A 17,843-nucleotide genomic window follows, 5' to 3' on the forward strand; every position below is an offset into this window, starting at 1 on the left:
TCCTTAACAAATCTGTAATCTTCCAAACAGAGCACTATTGTGAACTTTAAAGTCTAGGTAACATGGCAGTAAATGCATCACAAATGCTAGAGATGATTAGTACTTAGTGGTAATGTTTGACCATATGCCAAAAGAGTGGTTTCACAGTTTTGTCATTTGCAGACCAAGTAACTTCATAAAACTGGCAATATTTTTTTTTTTTTAGCTGGATGCAGAAATGTTAATGCACACTTACAGCACGAGCATTATACTGTAACCAAGTGGTTATAAATTACCACTTACTGTTTTTCTCAGCTGGAGATTTTGATTAGCATTCTGTGTAAACAATAAAAAGTCTTAAGCTACAAGACAAACCAAAATACAGTTCCAACTTACAGCACACTGAACTGCTGATCTAAGTAATGTGACTATAGTTTAAACAAAATATTGCTTAGACAAGTGGATAAATACCTCACATACGGTTCAACTGGAACAAAGAATGAATTGCATGATCTTACAATGATATCATTTTAAGTATTTATAATGCTGGCAGCCTCTTCATGAAATTAAAGCCAAATAAACAATTCCCCTCACATCACCTGATTTTAAAAAAAGCGAGAAAGATTATTCTTACGCATAACATAGTTATTTTAGATTGTTTCAGATTAAGACGTTCCAGTACTTTACTAATTCAATTTCTGACTGCTTTTTCTCTAATATGTAATCTTTCATTTTCTGTCATCTTCAAAGAGAAGAGAAAATGACCCAAACTAATTCTTCCTAAAAACTTCTTTGTTGCAATTAAATTTCATAAACAAAAATCTTACTTTTTTTTAATTACCTAAACTCGTAAAACCACCACATAACACTAGCTCCTCTAGTTCACAAGTGACAATCTTGATTAGCAGCAAAAGTATTTGCAGGGTAATCACACTGGTAGAAAAGTAGGGGAGGAAGAACAGTCTCAGTGAGAGACTAGAGGAAACATATTTTGTACTAACATTTACTAAAAGCAAACAGCACCTGATTACCCTGCACGCTTAGCACTGTACTGAGATTCCTTATGCGTAAGTAAAATCATGACACCTCCAGAACTATACAGCTGGAGAGTTCTTAGTCAAGTCATGGGCAGAAGAAGGGAACACGAATCAAAAATATGATGACATTCCAGCACTGCCAATTGAATCTCCTGCTTTTCCCTCATGCCACTGGTCCATCCTGCTTATTTTACCACTATGGCCACACGACTTCTTCTCAAAGTATCAATGTCATATGCCACAGCTCAGAATATTTCCCTTCACTGGCTCCCTGTCCAGCATTTATGGCTTTAACTAGATTGTACTTCAAGTACAAGGGATAGAAGTTAATATAACACACCCCTGGAAACGGACACCTGAAAGAAGAGAGCAACAAGAGCAGTAGCAAATGGTGCAACAGTAATTCCTCCTGCTCTTTGTGTTTGGAAGAGACAAAAACAACCACTGGAATCAAAGACTATCATTATTACTTTTTTTTTTTTTTCCAGTGCCTAGGAGAAGAATCAAGAAGAACAGCAGCAAAGCTTTCCTCTCTTTCAGCACAGAAAACAGAATACAATCAGGTGCCAATACTGGACAGGTACACAGATCTCCAGATATATTAAAGGGCTGATATTAAAGGTAAATTAGCTGAGCATTTTCCAAAAGATGAAGCCACGTGGGTGCCACAGCATCGCTAATCAACTGCTCTATCCATTTTCTTCAATTTAAAGCAACTTATCCCAGAATATTTTAAAACATCACATAGAAAAAGATACCAGTTATTTAAAAAAAAAAAAAAAGTAGTCTTTAACGCAAGAATAAAATACTACCTTATGACTTTCCCACCTTAAGTTACAATTAACAATAAAGTAAATTATACAAAATCTTGTTGTTTCCAACAATATCACAGAAACTAATGGTCCCTTTCAGATACGGCTTCTCTGTAACCTGCCCAGGAAACTGGAACTTTAAACTTAAATACTGTAGTGATCATAAAATTTGTGAAGGAATATGAATAGTGGTCCTAAGACATTCTGTACTCTCAGTCATTGTAGAGAACTATTAAAACACTGAGTTTAACCTGAATGTAAAAGCCATAACAGGTGAGTACAGGTGTTACACAGCGATGACACCTATCAAAGCCACGCTGTCACATAGGTAAAGTTGAGGTGGGCTTAGTAAAATCACTAGGTAAAACATTCAAAGTGAAAAGGGGAGCAAGGTGACTAATATGCTGCTAAATGTGCTGCTATTTTATGAAAACGCTAGTGCAATGGTTCTCTTGCTGTAGCTACTGAAGTCTGTTAAACCACTTAATACAAGCCTATATATCTTATACATTCATCTACAAATGGAGGTCTGCATAAAATGAAGTAGTAGTGCAATCTTCAACTGTAATTTCATTACATGAGGAAATGTAGCACAAGCCTATAACATGCATTCTTCTTTGTTTTGGAACTATTTTTTCCATATCCCTAAATTTTCCTTCCACAAGAGTTTTTCCTCCAGGTGTTAGATGGCATCTCCTTCTTTCTTCTCCATCCTTAATTTTACTTTTTACACAGCTTTGCTTCAATACACTCCCAACCTTGCTTTAGCTTCACTTTTTTCAGCTTGGGTACAAATGTCCTAAATAAATGCAGAGGACTATACAGGTATGTTATTATAATTGCACATTCCAGCAATGCCCATCACAATTCATTCATCATTATACCCCACCAAAAAATACTATAACATAGTCAAAGGCTTCCCAACCATGAAGATAACAATTCTCCACCTAGTAAGTTGAACATCTACAAGTGGTATCCATAATCTATGAGCATCCGTTAACACAGTTAAGCAAACCAATTCAGTCTTGCTGTTCTAACACAACTCACTATGATTGATACGGGCAAGATAACTAACAGCTCATCTAGCAGATTACACCATGCTTTGAGATATGGGTGTATAATTTTAGCAAATGTAAACCCCCATGCAAAACATCCACAAAGAGCAAACAAAAAAACCCAGCTTTAAATGGACATCTAGTATAGAAAGCCTGAGCAATTAAAGTCTGGCAAATTTATACAGAACTAAATTTTTCATAGGTCTTTTAGACAGTTTTAAGTACAGCCAGAGCTATTACATTCCATTTTAATTAAAAAAAAAAAAAAACAAAAAAAAACCCAACAAAAAAACCCTATATGCAATTAAGCTGGGAGCAAAATTTCAAGCAGAACAGACTAAGACCAAAGGGTAAGATCCATCCCTCGAAATTCTGTCCTGTATTATCTGCAAAAGGATATACTGCACAACAGGCAGCTTCTTGGTTCTGTAGGGGTAGTTCTATATAACATTTGAAATGAAATCAAAGACAAGGGGAAAAAAATTGCTAAAATACTCTGCTGGAATGTAGTACCATGGACAAATGTATAATTCATTTTTCTGACTTTTACTGTTTGCTTTTATGTTAGAAAAAAGTCTTCAGAAAATTCTGAAATACACACATCAGTTTAAGATTCTCAGTGCGCATCAAATGAAACAATTTCTGAATACTTGTAGTAACAGTTTTAAATATCAAAAGCATATTTTCCAAATGTAAAGAGCTATAAAAAAAGTTAGTCTGATTTTTTCAGGGGAAAAAAAAAAAGAAAAAAAAAAAAAAAAAAAAAAAAAGGTATTTCCAGACCTGGTTTTTCCATGTGTTAATCCACTATATAGTCATGCGATAATTAAAGTCCATACACCTCATTCTAGGACATTTTTTACGACATGACAGTAATTTTTTTTGTTTTCCTACATCCACATGCAAAAGTAAAGCATCCAGCAAAGCCCATGCAAATTCTGTCATACTCTATCATATTATTAAGTGAAATATTAACATATTATCATAAATTTCAGGACAGTGCAAGTTACATACAAAGAACAAATAAGCAAATTGCAAGGTTTTCAAATTAGTTCAATCTCTATCTGATAAAAACAGCAATAAAGAACTTACTAACATATACCCAGTAAATCAGACATTTTGACACAATAAAGGTCTTAGCGTGTGTCAGAACCTTGAAAAGGTACATAACAAGACAATATAACACAGGATAATACACAAGGAAATGACTGTTTTCTATCATAATGAGTCAATTAGGTTACCAAACATTCAGGATTTCATGCATTAATTCAGCTCACCAGATTTGGAGGGGGAAATAGTTAAACAGGCTAAAGAATTACAAGAAACTTGGGGGATTTTAGTAGTACTCCATAGTAGCTTAATAGAAAAAGTTACTGTAGAATATACTGAGTTTATTTAGCAGACACCCTTTGACTTTGGTGACCATTACTGTGTATCAGACTGGAATTGAAAGCAGTTCATAAATACAGGCTCTTTATCACAAAACAAAGATAGGAGGGAAGGTAAATGGCTTGTCCAGTCACACATTAGTAGCAGTGGAAAAGGTAACAGCATAATGAAAGTGAAGTCTAACAAATATATGTGTATCAGGTCAGCATTTAGCCTGTCATCCTACCATGTACAGCTCTAAGAGCTTTGCTAAATACCTTAATGAAAAACAAAGATCTTATAGTAAAAAAAAAAAAAAAAAAAAAAAACCAAAAGTAAAAAAAAATTAAAACGACATTTACATTTGGAAATCTCTGCAGTCTACATAGTCAATGCAGTCTATGTTTGTATTAAAAGCAGTTCAGATTGCCTTCACAGAAAGCTAATCAATACTTACTGTGAAAAGAAAAATACTCACAATAAGCCAAATGCAATGCATTATGCTATTAATAAATGCTTGTGCTATTACACAATAATTCAGTAAAAAGCAGATTAAATCTTAACATAAAAAATTTCAGCATTATCTTAAAAATTACAAAAGTATTGCGGGAATATTTGTAACTACATTCTCCTGGGGTAGAGGTTATAATGCACAAATAGTAAGAATCTATAGCATCTGAATCCTAAAAAAATAGTTTAAAAAAGTAGCTGGCTCAATTAAGTGATAATAGCAGGATAAATAGCTATAGGCATTTAAAGAAAGGCAATACTGTAAAGAAGTAATAATTATCTCTATGGAAGAATGATTCATATATGATTACCATCACAGAACTTCATCCCAACTTCCATTAGAATTTATCACCACCAGTTGCAATGAAAAAAAAAAAAAAACCCCAAAAAAACAAACCAACAACACATATTGGACCTCTGAAATACCTTCTAACTATAGACTACACATGACACATTTATTTGCATAAGTGCCTTTAAATTTGAAGCTGGTAATATGGAATGTGGGCAAAAGGGAAAAGGTTTTATGAGGAATTCATGGACCATATGATCAGCGCTATACTCAATGTTAAGAGAAACTACACACAAACGCCTTTTCTCTACTTAATCAAGGTTTTCAATAATTGGACTCTTTCTCAAGTACCACTTACCAATACATACGTGAAAACCAGACACCGGAATTTAAAGACTGAGAACTATTTTTATATTGGGAGGGAGAAAGGAGAAAACAGAACTATATATACACAAATGCCTCAGCTTTGAGGTACTTCCTGAAACAACAAGATGCACAGGAAAAAACAACAAGGCTTCCATTCAAAGTTTTCTTGAAATACAGGAGAGCAAAAGATGTGGATAATTGGTTTCTAAAATGGTTATATATAAACTCATAACTTTAAAATGACTGCCTGCAAGCATGGTTCCAGTGTTCTGCTTCTGGAAGCCAAGCAACAGTCCACAGCATGCTTTAGCAACCTGAAACTACAAGACCAAAAGACACAAGTTTCTTATGGAAACAGTGACAAAGTTAACTGTCATCATGCAAGCAGTACAACTTTAATCACATTTTATAGGTACGAGATCCACTCGGTAAGAAATCCAAGGAGCAACACGTAAAATGGCAAAAAATCAAGAACAGATAGCCAAGAAACATAAATCTGATCCCAGGATACCTGCACTACAGTTGTACAGTTCGATGCCTGGTGAGTGCAGCCTAATGCATAAAAAACCCACATCGGCTTGCTGATCTTGATTTTCCTTTATTCACAGTCCAATTAGATGAAGTAAACTTAAAGGAATGGGAACAACAAGCTGGTAGACCAATAGGTCTGCTAGGACATGCTGCCTATTAAGTATAGGACACCAAAGTTCTACTACTGACAATTATTCAATCACTTTGATGAAAACAGCTGAGAAAAACGCCACCGGTGCATTAAGGAGAAAGCTCTACTACACACTAGAAATGGCTCCCATCGAATAGCCTCGATGGAAAACAGGCACGGAGTTTGCCCTCATCTGCTCCCCAGTGCTGTCCCCAGTGTGGCTGCTTTCTCTTTTGCTCAGATTTGCTCTTTCCAGTGAGGAGGCAGATGTGTTTTCAGCCTGCCGAGCATTTATGCTGACCTCCGTGGGGAGGTCTACAGAGCCTTTTCTACAGAAGAGCAAAGCAACACCAAGTGCCCAGAAGAACATACACCCCTTCACTTGTCTGTATTATAGAGTCCTAAAGAAGCAACTTCAGAATTATTATCGTTGGTAACATCAATCCGAAAAACTATGTTTCTGCAAAGACACCACTATTTTCTTGCAAAATTCAGTTATTCAGGCTCACAGTAGCACACAATCCCTTTATACTGCAGTTTAGTTTACAGTGCTTTTATTACTAAGTCATGAAGGAATTCTCAGCATTTCTTTGCACTACAGTAGCAACAGTTCAGAGGAAGTTAGGATAACTAATTCAGTAATAAATGCAAATCTGCATCATTATGCATGGCAAATACTTGCCTTCTAAATAACACAAAAGCACAAAAATGTGCATTTGCTAATTTTCACTTGCAAAAGTGAAAATGGCAGATTGATACTAATTGATTTAAAGTTTAAATAACATGCTCGGTTCAATTCAGCGTGAATAAAAATAATTTGCACAATCCCTTAAGAGTACTTAATCCTGAGCTAGATTTCCCAATTCCAGTAACATATGCATTTCAATATAAAAAACACTACAACCACAGAATTTTACCCTGAATGTGACCAGCGAAGCACTGGGAAGTGTGCCATTGGCTTTTTAATCAATACCACACAACCCAACAGTTCATAGACAGAAAAATCCACACAGCCTAATCTCTCCAAAGCTTACAAGCAAATCTGTTAAGTATAATGAAGGGAAAAAAAAGTTTTGTCTGAAAACTTAGTTTCTGAAACGGACAAAAAGTATAACCTACAAAACTGTTTAAAGATAAAGTAACAAATTTTATAGATATTTCATATACATCTCATGTTTCAGTTTCTTAAGCAGCACCCTTCATGATAGCTTAGCCTTCCAATAATAACACAGCTGATCAATCAAGGTGTTACCTGCCTGGATAGGAACTGACATCTTTGCTGTGGCTGCACTAAATGCAAACATCTGCACACACATGCAACAGCTGGGGAGTCAGCAGAGCATGGTCAAGGCAGAGGTTTTGTTATGAGCAGCGTATGTTGAGAAGCACATTAATTTCATGTGTTCGTGTTTACAGTTGAAGGTATAACGGGGAAAAAAATCACTCCCGATCCCAGCTCCCTCATACATGGATGAAACACACAGACAAAGGATGCTGATGTTAGAATAAGCACAGGGAATGCATTCTCTCCCGCAGAAAAAGTAATCCACTCTATGGACAGTTAACTCCTCTCTCTTTGAATCATAACCACCGTATCACTCATACTCCAGCCCTAGGGAATGAAGCAAGAGCTTTAGTCAGAAATCAGCGAAGACTGTCAAAGTAAACAAGTGTCTTACCAAATTTTTCACTGGCCCATGAAATGACAAGAGGCTCAGTAATCTAAAGACAGCATTCGCTGTTACATTTCCTAAGGAAGCAGCAAAGGCAGCACATACTCTTTAGACAAGCTTGTGTCACTTTTCCAACACATAACACCACAACTTTTTATGCTGATCTATTCAGCTACATATTGGGAGTCGATGTTGAGTTCACTTTCAATCCTGTAGAGGTAAAGCACAAAGAACTGCATGGTGTCTCATTCAGAAGCACTATACCGGAGCTGTATGCACATACAAGCTATACAATCTATTCCATTTTTCTTGAGAAAGGCTTTAGAAAGATTACAGATCAGTGTGTGTTTTAGTGTATATAAAAATCTTTCTATGCTCAGTAAAAGTAAACTGCTGATGTACCAGCCTGGCAAAAGGCTTGCTTCCACCTCTGTAAGGGAAATCTCCCACTTCTATCATGAAAAATGAATTATAAAAAACCCCATTTTTCTTCCTTTTAGGAACAGATTTATAAATAAGGACAGCTCTATGACACTACTGAGATCTTGCATTTCTTCCATATGGCTGAAGTAAGTGGCTACGGTGACTGAGCAAAAACATCCTAAAAAAAGTTTTAAAAAAAAAAAAAAAACTTTCTCAAGTCAACAACCTAAAATAACTACATATAAACACCCAGATATCTCACAGTACATCACATCACACTGCAATGTGATGCAGAGAGAGCAGAAAGCAACCTGACATGGGCACAAAAGCAGATCACAGACAGGAGGTTAGGACACTCATTGCATCAAGTCCGCGGTAGATCCAGGCTTCTCAAGTAAGGCATGATGAAAGGCTTACTTAAGAACCTATACACACAGTTCATACATACAGCTCTTTAGGATTCACTGCCTAAGCAACCACAACAAATTATACCCTTCAGAGACCAAAGTGTGCTTTGAGCACGCTGATAATTTGCTAACATTGAACTGATAGCAAAGTATCGTGGCCCTGGGGACAAAAGCTTATGAGCTACTCAGCTCTTCAATCAGAGATGGTGGTAAGGGCACGTGTTCAAGAGGAGCAAGACCTGGATTCACTGCCTTGACAGCACATGGGTTCTCCAATCCAATCTTCCATCTCCCTGGGGTGTAACCTTGTTATCAAAATATAGGATAAACTGGAAGATCAGCCTGCTCATATTTCATTGCTGTTATTACCCTAAAATCACACAGAATAAACTCCAGACAACAGTAAGAGAGAAAACAAATGGGAATGTGATCATTCCTGTAGGAAGGGCACTCTCCAAAAGGAAAAGGTCCTGGGTTCCCATCTTCATCTTCAGAATGCTGCATTTTATTAAAAGGCTCTACAGCACAAGAGGCATCAAATTCTGGCAGATTTAACTGGTGACACTTTCAACGTGATCTGAATCTTTTGAGAAGAACAGTCCAAGTTTAAGTGATCATGACATACACGAGCACACTAGCTCAAACCCAAGCATATAACCAGAAAGTAAGTTATATATTAAAAACAGTCCTTGCCATCATCAAAAGAAAACAAAAAGTCGAGTTTTTTTAAAAAAGTTTCTCTGGTACAAACACTTCATAAAATTCAGAAAAATAATCACTTCAGAAGGTAGTTTTCTAAGCACATGAAAACTCAAATATAAAGCTCAGACGAGACATCACATTAAGCTTTCACAGCATTTAGCCTATCAAGCAATACATGCACAGAAGCCACAATTTCAACAGTTTGAAATATGTTCAAAATGACAAATTCTGACTGAATAAAGACAACTAAGGAATATAAATAATAAAATACAGGTCTAAACTAACTTAAGTGACTTGAAATATTTCCTGTATGTCTTTTTAAGCTGTCAGCCTATAAAATCAATGTTTTCTCTTGATCCAGAGCAGGAATGCTATTTTTTTTAAGAATGCTAGAGAATCTTGATACAGGCTAGATCAATTTTCAGGGGCAAGGGACTGTATCTATTGCCTCTAAGTACGGAAGGACATCTTTCTTTTACAAGAAGCTTTCCCAAGTTAAATAGCAATGGAGCCTTATGTAAATATAAATATATATTTATATAAATATACACACACAGAGATTCTTTGCTTTTATTCTAGCAAAGAGATGTCAGGTTTTTTTGTTGGGTTTTTTTTTGTTTTTTTGGTTTGTTTTTTTTTTTAAACAGGCCAACTACTTATGTCCTTTCTGTCAGGAATAGGTGGCATCTCTCAGCTATACAATGAGGGTGCAATTTATCTCACCTGACTTTACATTACACTCAATCAGGGTTCCCTTAACTTTAAAAAAAAAAAAAAAAAAGAAAAACCACACCAAAAAAACAAACCAAAAACTCTTAAACCAAGAGATTTGCAGAGGCCAATTATCTCATCCCAAAACAGGCTACTGAAACAGCTGGGATGAATGACCCTCAGGAGATATCCTTTCTCTAGAATAGCTCTATGAACTACTGTAACTAGCTCAAATTTCAATACTCATTCTTACACATTTGAAGATTGACAAAAGAAAAATCTAGCCCCTGTTTGCATGTTTACCCATCCCAGGAATTGTACTGAAGAAAAGGTTTCAATTACTGCTGGGATCCACTCAAATCCCATGGCAGTCTGCTCCAGGCAGGTGCACCCTCATCTCCTTCTCAGGCAGATGACAAATGCTAACCTATTTCAAAACTGAACATAATCTCAAAATCTTACAAATGCAAAGAAAATATCAGTAAAATTAGGCAGCAATTTTAATTTATGTTCACTATATTTATGTGTATTTATGTTTCACTCAGAGCTATATGTTCATAAACATGCTCATAGGAGCAATGCAGTCAAAGCAGCTGCTTAACTTGGCTAAAAAGAGGCCTCTGGTGGCAGTTGTGAAGTATAACTTCTCATAATTTTATGAAATATGTATTTTTATGACATAATTTCCTATATAGAAACAGCTACAGAAAGCAGAGTAAGCAGTTAGGTTTGTAGTGAAAATTTTGACATATTACTCCTCATCTCCAAAGCACTACCCGTTTCAGCCCATCCTTCTTCATGCCTACACCACAGTTGTCAAATTAGTCTTAAAGTTGCATATATTTCCAGTTAAGTAAAGCATCTCATTTTTAAATAGCTGCATTGAAAACTTCAGTGTTAAAAGTTATTTTATTTCTAAAGATAGCAACAATTAAGTTAAGGTTATGAGCCCTGCTCATTCCCCAATACCAACCATGAAGCTCCTTGATTTTATTTAAAAATTACAGAGACTGATAAGGAAAATTCACAGAAATATTTCTATATAAAAATACAGCATTTCTTGGGGAAGCATAAGAATAAAATAAGCCTGCAGAGTAAAACATATTAGACTGGCAAATGCATACAACTTCTGTAAAATTCAATTCCTTTATTAAAGCTTCATGACACTGACCCATATGGAACATAGGGAACCCAAACATTAGGCACATGATTAGGAACAATCACACAGCCTACAAGAAGCTAGAGAAGGCTCTCTGCCTTCTAGAAAGAGCCAGCAGACAGGAGAATCATAATAACGTGGGGAATCGTAACAGGTATGTTAAGGTTGGTATGAAAGACATGTGAACAGAGATGTGCACGTGCAGGGACTGAAAGCAGCAGCAGGCCAAGGACTAAAGTAACAGCCTGTACTGATCACAGAGGCCACCACTCCCAGCAGTAAAACTGAAGGCTGTGTTTTTACATCAAAACCCAAAGTTCTGCTCTCCAGTAAGATCACAGCACAGACTTCCATCAGCAGAGGACCATGCATCCCAGCACCAGCAGAACAGCAATAAGCATGCAGCGTTATCACATGCACCATCCTTTTCCTTTGTGTCCAACACGACAAGGAGATGACAGACATATTTCAAACACATATGTAAGACAAGGAAAACCATAAAAACTTGGCCTGAGATTTATGGAAGGTGACATAAGTAATAGTCTGAGGCAGAGGGCAGCCTGTAACAGCTGAGGATTTGCTTATTGGTTAGACTGGAGTAAAAGCAATCCCGTTATCATTTAAGAGCCCGCGAAGAGGACTTAAGCAGACCAAGGGACAGCCAAGGACTTTCTCCGGCATGGCCAACTTTTCTACCGCTTTCTTGGTCATGACACTGGCATCTCAGGAAGAGAATAACAAGTTCCATCACCAGAACTGACACTGTAAGCTGCTGTCATCTGCAACAGCTGCACCAAGCAGTTCCTCTTGGGATGAGGCTACAGCAAGCAGTTACAACTACAGCTTCCATCCTTCTATTTATGTTGGCAATTACTTTAAAAGCTGTCCGGGATGCAAATTAAGTTTAAAAGTTTCAGTGTTGCATAGAACCAAATGCAAACACTAATTATTTTCAGCTGAGCAAAACAGACAAGATCTACAGAAGATAATTTAACATTTCTCCCATCAGACTGGCCAGCCTGCAGCCATACTAACATAAGAGCAATGCTAAAAACATTTACGATTTGGTATTTATTATAATAAATAGCTGAACTGCCTAGCCAATGTGCAGTATATTTGTCCTGAAATAACTCTCTTAATTCTTAATAGTAAACTCATTAACAGATTTAAGGCAACACGTCTATCTGTTCCGTCCCTTTATTTATGCCACAGTTACTTTAAAAGATGTTCAGAATGGAACATAAGCTAAATATCTTTACAGAGTATCTATTTTTAAAGTACACATTTGCAAAACATTGTACAACTAAAGCTCTGCACTTCCTGTGCAGAGCTGCATTTTTTCCTGACAGTGTTTCAGTGCACGTCCAATCCAATGAAACAGACTTAAATGCTCTTTCAAAGACATGCTTTGTTTTCATAGAATGACAGCTCAAATCTTTAAAGAAGAAAAATTTAGCGAAAAAAATTGAATAATTTTACTTGTCCAGAAGGGATTATAAAGCATTTATTACTGCCAAAGTTTCTCTTCATATTGATGACAACAACTCAACACATTTCATTTTTTACAGATAGAAAGTACATCCAAGTAACATGAAATACACTGCAAACAAACACTGAAAGCACTTCAATTGAGAAGATCGAATTTATATGAAGCAACACATAGCTATGCGTGTAAGTACACAACATGTTACACATCCACAACCGGACAACAGGACACTGCCAACAGCAGGCGCCCAACGTGGATCTTTCCTCCCATAACCTGCTCCATCCAGTCCCACTGGCAGACCCTCAGACAAACATAACAGTGAAATTCATACCGTGGAGAAATACAGGCTTTGCCATACAGTAGCAGACCAATGGCTCATCTTTCCCTTCATCACACTTATTCTGCTTATACTTCACCGGACTAAGTGCGAGCCCCTTACTGAGCGACTACAGAATGACAAAACACTTGTCTACACAATTAAGATACTCCAAATACAGAGAGAGAGTCAGATAAGGAGGTGTGCCTGATCTGCCCTACTTAAACATCTGTACAATCTGACTTAGCTGTAGATATGATACCATATTGCCTTAAACCAGAAACTGTAGGCAGAGAAGGGTCTTGATGGAATCACACACCTTTTTCAAGCCCATGGTTCTTCTCATCCCTATGGTTATCTGAACTCAGTACACTACAGATACCAGGCCTGAGTTAACTAAGCTGCAGACATCTCTCAAGTTTCACAGTGATTTGATCAGCATAAAATGAGCTAGTGTACAGAGATTGAAATAGGACCCATCGAGTTGTTAGCGATGGTCCTGCAGGACTGTGGATTTGCCAGATTAAGGAAACTCGCAGAACAAGCAGCAAGCATTCTGCTGAGCCACACAATTTGTCCAAGCTTAAATCAAGGGAGCCATTACTGTACAGTGAGGAGTAAACCTTTGGATGTGCTCTAATTGTTAATGCTGTAAATAATCCAAAGACAAAAGCACCTGCAGAACCTTTCAGAGCATTGCAGTCCAAAAGCACGGTCACCAGCATCTGTACAGCATTATTGGACAGCAGTCAGGTAGTAGCTCTTCTCTCATAGTGCTCAAGTAGCTTAACAAAAAATGGTTTCAGGGAAGAGACTTCAGACTAATTTTCATGAGAAAGTTACAGAAAAGACCTGTCTAAGAGTGCTCCCAAAGCACCAATAATAACATTTATTTTGCAGAATCTACTACATTTATTCATGTATTTATCATGTTAAAAGTACCTCAAACAGCTAAGTCAAAAATGAAGGGGGTGGGGGGGGAATATTACAGGCACTGTAAATAATGCACACAAAAAATTGCTAATTCAGGACAACAGGAAAAAAAGTTAGACAATAATTGGGAGAGGGGAAATCAAGTTTTCTAGATAAAAAGTTTCGCTTTCATGATCTCCAGTTTGTTTGGGTTTGTTAGGGTTTTTTGGGTTTGGTTGTTTGTTTTTTTTTTTTTATTTCCCAAATGGCACTTTTAGAAAGTGTACCTTGGGATTCTTTCTTACATTTACAAAGACTTTTGGAAAATACTCCCCATTCTATTTCCTTTAAGGTCTTTCCTCCCAATAGCTCTTAACTGCTAAAGAGAAAGCAGTACAGGGGTGGGGCGCAGGGAAGGTAAGCAGACCACAATATATGTAAGTACAATAACCACTTCCCATGGTTTCTCAGTATATGGAAATTCTAATGCCAGTTTCAGCTGCCCAGTGCTTTGAAAGAAATTCTTTGCAAAATCAAAGACTCCCATAAAGCAGACAAGGACTTCACAGTACCCATGAATTTCAAACCAGATAGTCTCAGAATAGTAAATACTGCCCTTTCTCCCCAGCCCAAGAATTCATATACCTTAAATCAAAACATTTATTTCTAGAAATATGGATAAACAAAGCTAGGACACATTACTGCAGACCTAAAACTAGATAATGGTCTTGGTGTAAAACAGCAGGAAAAAGAGATTTCACCTGATCTTTTCAGATCCAAAGACAGCAAAGATGACAGAAAGAGCCAGAAATCATGGTAAAGCAGTTTTCAAGCACAAATATGATTAAATCCTGCCCTCTGCTTCAATACAAAGAACATGTATTCTCAGATTATTTTGAACCCTGGAATGTAATTCTTGTTCAATGCTAAAGCAAATGTTTGGTTCATGTAATGTATGTTTACTCTTCATATATATATGATACAGAACAAAAAATACAGAATATACACAATACAGAGAAAAAATGTAGGCCTTTAAGTTTTTTTTTTTAAAGAACAGACATCATTATTTGCATTTAAATTGTTGTTATTAGTGAGGTTTTTTGGTTTGTTGTTATGCTTTTAAATTAACATACATAATTTCCTTACCTTACAAACAGTCTCTGTATCCCAGGGTAAGATAGTCCTCAGATCAATAACTTCACAGGACACACCAAGCTTTTCTTGAGCCATTGCTGCCACTTCTTTGATCACATGTACCTGAAAAGGCAACGTATTATGACCAAGTAAACATTTAGTTTCTGTTTAAGATGTTCTAAATTACACATACTGAATACAAGCAGTGATTTAACATATTACCTGCATGTTTAGCAGAAACCTTTTTCTTCAGTAATATAATAAGCATTTATTACTCAGTTCATTCTTATTTACTACTTGCATTATTCCTAGTTTTTCAGCACCATTTCAAAAACTAACTTCAATGCAGAATCGCTGAAAACAAAACTGTTGCTTTCTAGAAAAGTATCCTTCAGTGAACAGTATCAGGCCTCACTATTTTATATTTGTAGTCAGTTTGGGGTTTAGGATAAGGTTTTTTTAGGACTGTAACTAAGCTAAGACCCAAATATATCAGAGTAATGTATTTTGATGTAGCAGTCACATGAAAACCTGCAAGAAGCATTATGTACATTCAAAAATAGTCCTAGTAACTACACTTAATACAATTTACTGAAAGTGCAATAGATTACCAAGTGATCATCTCCAAAGCATTATCTTATGAATAGTTAAGAGAGAGTAAGTACCGTGTAAAAAATTACCTGTAAACATCCAGTCCTGACCCCCACAATCAAAGCATATTGGCAATAATATAACAATATGACCATTCACTGGTCTTCCAACACAGTTTAATACCAACAGTACAAATGTTGCATTATCTGATTATTATAATTAACATTTTACTAAAACAAAAATGTATTCCCCTCTTGCTAAAGAGGCTTGTACTAAATTAGAATACATTAGAGTACTATCCACCAGTCAAGGAATATATTTAGCAGCACATGTAAGTGTGTCAAAGTAGATGCAAAACAATCCACATCTATTGGCATCCTTTTGATAAGCTATGTTATGATATGAACAGAAAAGAAAGCAATACTACGTACATTCAAAACTGTATCTTGACATTATGTTATACAACACTTAAGTAAAACGTGTTGTAAGCCTTGGTTTTCCTAAAACAAACATTAGCAAGCAAATGCTCCAACACAGAAAATAACTGTTATAACAACAACTCAGATTATCCTCCACAAGTATCTCAGCAAAAAGTATTTGCTCATGAGATATGAAGGTAAAAAAGAATTTCTTGATATGACATTGTCAATAAATTCTGATGTTTTCCTTATTGTTAGAACATTTCATAATACAGGTTTGGACAGAGGCAGATGACCTCCATTGAGCAACCTCTAAGCATAGGGCCAAGGACCATCTCCAATAAGCAATTTAGATGAGGTCATCTTGGTCTGGAAGGCGACAGAATTTAATATGGACACGGTCAGGCAGTGTCAGTTGCCTGATGGTCAGACAGCAGCATTGAATTCTCCATAGAGCAAAAATCTATGCTGAAACAAGATGATTAAGGATTTAAACGTGCATCTACATAATGCAGATATGAATAGCTAAACAACAAAAGCCTATTTCAAAAGGTAAATCAATAGAAAAGTGGTAATAATAAAAAGAAAATATAGATTGCAGTACTTTTGTTTAAACTTTTAATACAGCTGTTGCTGTAATAAGAAGGTTTGAGAATTTTCCACATGACACACGGGACTGATGTTTTTGCCGTTTCTCTGATGTGAACTAGGTAAACATTCTCACGTATACAGGGGATAAGGATTAGTTAATGACCATAAAACACTGAGCACAACTGGAGAGGAACTAAAAGCCTTTACTGTCCCTCATTAGTACCACCCAAGAAAGCAAGCATCAGGCAACCCCACCAGAGCAGCAGCTGCCAAGCAACTACCTGACATCCAAAATCATACGAGAAGTAACCCATGAGTACGTGCAATCGCACTGCCTATTGACAATAAACTCTGGATTGGTTGCACATTTAGCAATCAAGTTCCAAGTTTTTGTACGCAGCCTGCAAACACCCTCAGCACAAACTCACTGAACATATTTGATCTGCGGAAGCCTGAGACATCCAGAGCATGCTGCATTTAGTGTGTATGCGCTAAATATGTGTCCCCACGCTGTATTATACAGCCACACCCGTGATTTGCTCAGCTCCTAAATTTGGATTAGGGCTGCACATCTGTCCTATTACTTTTCACATCAAAAGAACCTCCTGTCTTAACACTTGGCCTACATTTTCCAAGCTCCAAAAGCACATAGTTTTTTTTGAAGGATGTCACTCCAAGTCCTCTCTGCACTACTGCCTACTGGATAAACTCAGGATATTATTAAGTCTCCACAGGCAGCTTTCAAACCATTACTCTATCAATTCAATTTTGGGGAATATGATGAACACTAAGATTTCATCCAAATGGAACAAAAATTTGCACTTTCAAAAGGGAACAGGCAGAACTATAGAAACTCTTTTCTACTGGAGAAACAAGTACAAGTAAAAATATTGGAGTCCATAATTTAATATCAGTGCAAAGTATCAGCAACTAGTAGGGATAAACATAAATATAAAGGAGATCAAGTAGTCCGAGGACAAGGAAACTATCACAGAAAAGCACTGAAGATTACAAATTTCAAACAAAAAGAAAAAAAAACCACACCAAAAAAACCCACACTCCAAAAGGCACAAGCCCAAAGATAATTCATTAGTCTTGTGATGAAAGTTAATAACACTCCATCCTCTAAAAAATTCTCAGATATAATTAGGCCAGGAAAATAGTAATCTTCTTAATCATAGGTTAAAGGCAATAAAAAGATTTTTCTGCTAATTCCAAACTAGACTTAAATTTCTTTTCTAT

At 36.5% G+C, this 17,843-nt stretch overlaps 1 protein-coding gene across 3 annotated transcripts in view; it reads right to left on the reverse strand.

The window, feature by feature from the left end:
• BCKDHB (branched chain keto acid dehydrogenase E1 subunit beta) overlaps positions 1 to 17,843 on the reverse strand; it is a 135,726-nt gene that overhangs the window by 75,616 nt on the left and 42,267 nt on the right. For all 3 annotated transcript variants that reach the window (XM_029999671.2, XM_029999691.2, XM_029999681.2), the window contains exon 8: positions 15,013 to 15,123. In XM_029999671.2, coding sequence (XP_029855531.1) covers positions 15,013 to 15,123 — 111 coding nt within the window. The remainder of the gene's footprint in view (positions 1 to 15,012; positions 15,124 to 17,843) is intronic.

Source organism: Aquila chrysaetos, chromosome 2 (assembly GCF_900496995.4).
Source record: "Aquila chrysaetos chrysaetos chromosome 2, bAquChr1.4, whole genome shotgun sequence".
In the NCBI taxonomy this organism is placed as follows: Eukaryota; Metazoa; Chordata; class Aves; order Accipitriformes; family Accipitridae; genus Aquila; species Aquila chrysaetos.